The 7,542-nt window shown below is 44.1% G+C and overlaps 1 protein-coding gene across 1 annotated transcript; it reads right to left on the reverse strand.

The window, feature by feature from the left end:
- Positions 1 to 4,432: 4,432 nt before the first annotated feature.
- On the reverse strand, positions 4,433 to 7,149 carry acd (ACD shelterin complex subunit and telomerase recruitment factor). The gene has a single exon (XM_004573885.4). The coding sequence runs from the start codon at positions 6,882 to 6,884 to the stop codon at positions 5,211 to 5,213; it is 1,674 nt and encodes a 557-aa protein (XP_004573942.1). The 5' UTR covers positions 6,885 to 7,149; the 3' UTR covers positions 4,433 to 5,210.
- Positions 7,150 to 7,542: the final 393 nt, after the last annotated feature.

Consider the following 7,542-nt stretch of genomic DNA (forward strand, 5'->3'; position numbering starts at 1 on the left):
CTGTTTATAGGTCAGAGGAGGATTATAACAACTTTACAAGTGCGCACAGCTGGCTCCTGCTTACATTAAGGCCTTGGAGCTTTCAGTGGATAAACTCAGAAGTTGGTCTTTTCTCTGTTTCTCTCTGAGCAGACGGTGATTCATTAGCAAATTAAACTAAACTAACATGAAAGTATGAGACGAGTGCGGGCCACGGCGAGCGGGATTCAGGATCTGACATTTTAGTGGAAATTCTGCAGGACGCATTTTGATATCTACAACTTTATGTTCGAGCAGCAGATGCACGAGCATGATGTTTTATTGACAGTGATGTCACCCAGTCGCCCAGCTGTTACAACCTTTATTTGAGAGTTCACAAAAACAGCACTGTGTGTCCAAAGATCAGGAGCATTGACTCCCCAAATTCAGTGTTGTAGGGTCGCTTTATTAGAAACAGATTATTAGACGTGAGGTGCCAGAGCGCTGACTTGTTTTTCCTTTCTGATTGCTTTCTGCTTTCTTTACGATCTTTTCCATGTCAGGATTGTCCATGACACAGTTTCAGCCAGTCTCCCAGACCTGGATTAAGCCTAGTCCCAGACCAAAAAGAGATTCCAGTGATGATCTCAGACTGAGATTAGCTTTAATCTGTATTTATTTGGGTTTTTGTAAAGATTTATTCTAGTGCATTTTATCCTTCATTGCTGGAGAGAACAAGGGGAACAACATGCAGGAAATGGCTTGTGTTGCTATGTAGTTGCATGTTCATCTTTGCTATAATATTGGGTGTCTTTGCAGACACTTTGTATCTGTTCGCAGCGGTTTTTCACCTGTAGGCTGATGAAACTGAAGGACGAGAACAGAAAAAAACTAGAATGAATCTGCAGGAAGTCAAAAAGCACCTTAACGACCACAAGATTTCAGAAAACACATCTTCAGTGGACAATTCCAAACCACAGGGAGAGCAAAGACGGTAGAAATGACAAAGACTGAGGAGAATGACGCAGATGAAATACTCTTCTCAGCAGAGGAGTGAAATAAGGAGTGGGTGAAGTCAGTCAGTCACTAATGAGGGAGGGGAAAAAAGAATGGAAGCAAAAGCACTGAAAGCCACATGAAGATCTAACCTTCAAATTAAAACAGGAAGCAAGATGCCAAGACCTCACAGACGAGGAGGCTCACGAGAGAAGAAACCATTCAGCAAAACAAAAGCTGTTGTTTTTACACATAAAAAAAAATCGAAAGCTTTTAAAACTTCAAAATGAGAAAATGAAGCAAAGCTAATACAGGAAGCACCCAGAGAGGAGGCGCTGTCTCTTGCAGTATTTGCTTTGAAGGCTAGCACGGTGGCACGGTGGTCAGCACTGCTGCACAGCAAGAAGGTCCTGAGTTCAATTCCACCATCAGGCCGGGGCTTTCTGTGTGGAGTTTGCATGTTCTCCCCGTGTTTGCGTGGGTTCCTCCCACTGTCCACAGACATGCAGTTTGTGGGGGTAGGTTAATTGATTAATCCAGATTGCCCATAGGTGGGAATGTGAATGGTTGTCTGTCTCTATATGTTAGCCCTGCAACAGACTGTCCAGGATGTAACCTGCCTCTCGCCCTATGACAGCTGGGATAGGCTCCAGCGACCCTGAAAAGGACAAGTGGATGGAAAAGTAAGTTTACATTTTTCTTTTTAAACGTACTTTAAGAAGTTGTACTTTGTAGAGAGGGGGAGGAGAGGTCAGAGTTCAGATGTTACATAATATTTGGGCTTTTTGCCCATTGTTGACCAATAAATCATTAAGTTGACCTTGAAGACCTCAGTGGAGTTAAGCCACATTTTAAAGCACAGGTAGTGAACTCCAGTCCCCAAGAGCCGAAACTTTTAAATGTCTCCCTGCAACAACACACCTGGATAAAATTAGTAGGTCATTAGTAAGACCTGACTGCATGCTGAGGTGGCAGTTCAGCCATTTGATTCATGTTACAGCAGCTCATGAATGAATGAATATGATGCAATAAAAGTACTTTTAGAAGTGCATTTTTCCAAAAACTTACATTTATGTAAATTTACTTGAGCAAGGTTAGGGGTTCCCACCTCAGCATGCAGCCCAGTCTTGCTAATGACCTCCTAATTTTATTCAGGTGTGTTGCTGCAGGGAGACATTTAAAAGTGTCAGGACATCGGCCCTCGACGACTGGAGTTTGACATCTGTGTTTTAAAGGATTGTTAACACGCCCCCATTCTAAAAGGTCATTCGTTCAAAACACAATGACGCAAACACAAATGCTACCAAATACATAACCTCCTCGGTGGAGCTAATAAATACCAGGATGTGTTGTGTGTCTTTTCTAGTTACTTTGCATCTATTTGCAGTGTTGCATTTGTGTCATTTTCCTCACTTTAGACATTTTTGTGTTTTTGAAAAGAAAACGTGACCATTCTTTACACAGTGGTTATACAGAAACTGCTGTTAATCTTCCTTTTGTTCTTTCTTTCTTTCACAAATTGCTGTAAACCAAAATAAATTGTTTCTTTTCTCACCTCTTATTTGATTATACGAGCAAAATGAGCTTTTTATGTCGTCTTCAGATAATTAAAAACAATCTAGAACACTCAGTAAAGTTTAAAAAAAGGTGTTGATAAAATGCAGTTTACTGAATGGTTGTGTGCATAGCCCTCTCACAGTTACAGCCTCTGGTTGTTTGTAGACACCAGGGGGAGACAGTTATCTCTTTTTCATCATTTCAGTCTCTTGGGGGTCACATTGCACCTTTTTCTGATCATTTTTACTCTGTTTACACTCATTGGTGCATCAGCTTCTGTTAATATTTCTCCTCACTTTGGTCATTTTGAGGCTTTTTGTGCACATCTCTTTTCAGTTTTCTCTGTACCAGGGCTCCTTGACTTCTTGTGCCTCTGGGTCTGTATCCTGTTCAGTCATCCTTTCCTCTGTTGAAACATCCCATCATCTGATTTATTTGGCACCTGTTAAAATGAACAAAAACTAACCTCTACTGTTTCCTGCCGAGTTGGTCCTCATGCACAGTGCGATGTTTGGAGAAAGTCAAACACAGCTTATCAGCACAAACATATACCGACTGTCAGCACGGTGGTGGCGAGCTGATGATTTGGGCACCTTGATGTCACTGAGTCGACCACAAACTCCTCTGTATGCCAAAGTATTCTAGAGGCTGATGTGAGCCCGTCTGTCCCACAGCTAAAGCTTAGACCAGAAGAATCGACCTGCTGTAAGGGCCCAGAGTCCAGACCTCAGCCTGACTGAGATGCTGTGGTGGGCCTTCAGATGGCTGAAGCCACGATGTAAAGAACAGTGGACCAAAATTCCTCCACGATGATGTGAGCTGTGGTCGTGCAAAAAATGATTGCTTCAGATTATTACTGTCAAAGGTGGTTCTACAAGCTGCTGAATTGTGGTGCTTACTTACTTAGTTGTGTATGTTATTTATTTATTGGTTGTTCTCATTTCCTTATTATCATAAACTGTTCAGTTCCTAAAACTTCCATACAATGGCAACATTGTTTTCTTCTTTGCCTTTTCTTTTAGTGACAGTAAATACTCACGTATAGGAGGCACAGCTCTGCAAAAACTCAGGTTTAGTCTCGACTGAGAGAAATGTGAACTCCCTCCTCTGCCTACCAGCATCACTTTGTGAGGTTTTGATTAGTTCACTTCACATTTTTTGCTTTGACGTGCGCATTACTGAACCGCTGCATCAGCTCGACTTTAACAAGCACGGTCTTCAGCGACACCTCCTGGACAAATAAAGAACAACTCTTTTACCTTTAACCAGGAAATCAGAATATTTGATCAGAAATAAACACGGAGTCTGATTTTCAGGATTATGAGCCTTCATACTGATGAAGAACATGAAATATGGCTGCATGAGAGCCTGGATCGATACTGAAAAGCTGCCAAGTTTAAAAGAAAGAAAAATATCTACTAATGCAGCTTTACTAGTTTTTTGTTTTCTACAAATATGATGACTTTGACTGAGGTTTGGGTCCAAGAATTCTACTGCAGGTGAGATAATAAAGCTGCTAACTGAGCTTCTACTGTTAATACTGCTCCAATCATCTCCACACTGAACAATGAAAAAACACAAAAGCACAGCTCCAACGATGCTCTGAGACATGAGGCGGTTCTATGGAGAAAACTACAAACATCCTTTTCATTCATCTGCCAAGTTTTATTTTTCTTTTATCAATTTTGTCTGAAAAACAGAAAACTGGGGGGGGGGGGGGGGAGTTTAAAACGCAGATTTTTACTCAACTGTCACAAATATTCATTTATCAAAATGTGGAACAATCAAATATTTTACATTTTTGCTTTCATGGATAATCAAACAGCTGCTGATGACTTCTGACATCAAACTAATGTCAGCTGAATATTGCAGCGTGTGACATTTCCATTAATCACAGACAGGAAAGGTCTGAAATCACAAAAGAGAGCAAAGCCACAACCTCTGCACTTACAGAACATTTAACAGCAAATGATTGAAACGAGACTCCAAACGTGTTTTATTTGGACATTTTAGCATCTAGAGGCTGAGAAAATATTCATTTTTAACCCGTGACAGCGTCACACAGCATGAAACACAAGCATGGTTTCACAGTGTGTGACGAGTTTGTGCATCGGTGTAAGCACGGCGTTCCTGCTCAGGTGTAAAGAAAACTGCCGTTTGGCTTTATTTCGGTCAGTAATTGTATTTATTGATGATTTAACATTGTTATTTGTGTAGAGCTCACCAAAAATTGTTAAACAAACATCGACCGTGTGTGCAAAACATTTTCGGTGCGGTGTCTTTGGCATTGCTGTCATGTGCTTTTGTGAAATGCAAACCTCTTCTGTTTGCAAATTTTTATACAAAATATCAGGAAAAAAATAAATCAAATTAAGTTTTAACTTCCTACAAGCCAAGGTGATGTCTTATATGCTCAATAAACCAAAATCAGATCAGTTTCTCATTAAATTAGGAAGCTCTGACTGAAACGCCAGCACTTTGTTTTTATTTTGTTCTTGGAAAATGAGGAAATCTTCATAAAAGCTAAATAAATAACAGCTGTAAATTCCCTCATCAGCTGATGTGGACCTTCGTTTGATAAACCAAACCATCCCAAACAGAAATGGCCATCAGAGCGGCCTGAGGACACCATCATAACCGACAAACTGAAGCAATACCAGAACAGAACTAAAGACAGACGAGAGGTAAACTAGGCCCGCTCACGCTACGTTTGCAGGATTGTCTGTCTGCTTTGGAGTCACGAGATACTTCACAGCCCAGTGCAGCAGAGATTCAGTCATTCTGAAGCGACTGAAGTCCTGCAGATTCTGTCCACACACGCGGTACGAGTAAGAGAACGGCCTGCCGTCGCGATGAACCTTTGGAATTTTTCTCGGGACACTCCCTGAAGCCCGTTTAGGACTGCTGCCGTCTTCGGCACTGGAGCCTCCTACCGAAGTGTCAAAGAGCCACGATGGAGGACTGCTGCTCAGCTCCGCCTCCTTGTCCTCCGCCAAGGTGGAGGTGTCGAGGGCTTCTGGTGTGGACTCGCTTTGCTTTCTCTTAACTTTTCCGTGTCTTGTCAAAGTTGTCTCCTCCCTTTCTCGGTCCACAGGTGGGAGGCTCTGCTGTGCTGTCCAGGTGCGATGATTTTCCATTTCTGGAGCAATCATGGAGCCTGAAGCTGAACAAGAGGAAGTGGCAGTGGTGGGGAGGGCAGTCAGCTGTTTCTGGTAGGGTGGGAAGTAGCTGGACTCCACCAGGTGGGCAGGAAGCTGCGTGCTGGTGGCGGGATCAGGCTTGGATTCTGCAGCAGAGGCGGGGTGCGGCGAGATGCTTGGTGTAGCTTCTGGAGATGCATCCGAAGAAGATGAGGAGATACAAGGAGGAGAAAATATGTTCCACGGGTTGGACAAAGGCTCGTCAGTCCCACCTGTGATCACATCCTCGTGGAGCAGGCTGTCCTCCATTGGAAGAGATGAGCTGTCACTGGATGCACAAACTCCTTGTACAGCTGCTGGTTGAACTATCTGCCAGTGTGTAGCATCAACAGAGGGCTGCGTGGTCTCTGGAGGGTTGCAGACTTGCAGTATATTCTCCTCCTCCATCCTCTCTGTGCTGCTTTCAGCATTTTTTAGAGTCTGGACCTGCTGAGAGTCTTCTTCTGGGATAAGGAGATATTTCACAGGGACACTGAAACACTTCTCTCCCTTATATCTGATCCTGTCCACATCCCAGCGTGTGCTAGAGCAGGTCTGCGTGGAGTGACAGGTGGAGGTGGAGGGCTGCAGGCTCGCGGCGCGTCCCCTTGTCAGCTTCTCCCTGACGTCCTCCAGCACAGCCTGCAGACAGTCGTGCTGCCACTCTCCCAGCAGCTGGGATAGGTCAAATTCACACTGGCTCTTCTGAGAGTCCTCCTGACCCAGCAGAGCTCTCCACGTTTTACAGATCTTCATCCTGACAGAGGACAGGGTGGTGCAGCAGGGAGTGTTGTCTTTAACTGGACCTGCTGCGGTTGTAGCTAGTTCTCCGACTGATAGGAAGAACCTGCATTTAGTCTGTTCTGAGGCCATGTGGAACTGCAGCCGGTAGTCCTGGATGCAAACCGTGCTGTTGAGTAGGCTGCTGAAGCACTCACGGTCCTCCTGCTCCTGCAGATGCTCCCAGGCTGACGCCGTGAGGACGGCTGGGATCTGGAGTACCCCATCAGACAGGAAGAGCAACCCGGTGGGGCCCTCGGTGTTCCCCGCCTGGGACTGGGACATCTGACCCACACCGATGACATGAGCCTTCAACCTGCTGCCCACCTCCTCCTGCTGCTCTTCCTGGCTGCCGTAGCTCAAGATGAGCCGCTCTATCCATGGAGACAGTCTGTTCCGCGGAAGCCGAGGCATGTCCGGAGTTTTAAACCGTACCGCAGAACAGTTACGAGACTCAGTCAGAAGAACACTCCCACCACATCCTCACTGTAGTGACAACTTTAGCAGGGACTCGGTGAAGTCCACACACTCGTCTCTCGCAATGTCGCCATTTATATTTTAGCCACGTTAGCTGGACACTCGCTTAGCTTAAATATTTGATCAGTGTTGTAACCTCTGTGCACTTCCGCTCTGCGCGTGTCTGCAGTCATGGCGGCGACAGTCAAGTTACCGACAGAGAACAGCAGCTCCTTCAACATAAAAGCGCAAAAGTTAATCGTTTTATTTTTATTTCGAACGATAACAAGAAGATGAATTATATATATTAATCATTAGTCATATTAGTTATATTAAATTATATTAAACCGTCGAAGCCAAATACTCGGGTAAAATAGCGAGTTTATGCCTTTAATAATATGTATAGAAACTTTGACTGACATCATTCTGTCGGGGATAGTTTTTTTTTTTTTCGACCATGAGCCACGTTTTACGACATCCGCCATTATGCTTTCAGGCATGAATCCAATAGCTGCAAAGAATTTCCAGCATTACCCTCCTGGTTTCGGGTCGCCTTCGAGCATTAAAACTAGCCGGCCGTTTTACACAAACTGAAGTTTTTTGTGCTTCAAACTCG

This window comes from Maylandia zebra, linkage group LG7 (genome assembly GCF_041146795.1).
Source record: "Maylandia zebra isolate NMK-2024a linkage group LG7, Mzebra_GT3a, whole genome shotgun sequence".
NCBI lineage: Eukaryota > Metazoa > Chordata > Actinopteri > Cichliformes > Cichlidae > Maylandia > Maylandia zebra.

Coding starts and splice junctions, on each gene's coding strand:
- acd (XM_004573885.4), bottom strand. CDS start 6,884: ATGCCTCGGCTTCCGCGGAACAGACTGTCTCCATGGATAGAGCGGCTC.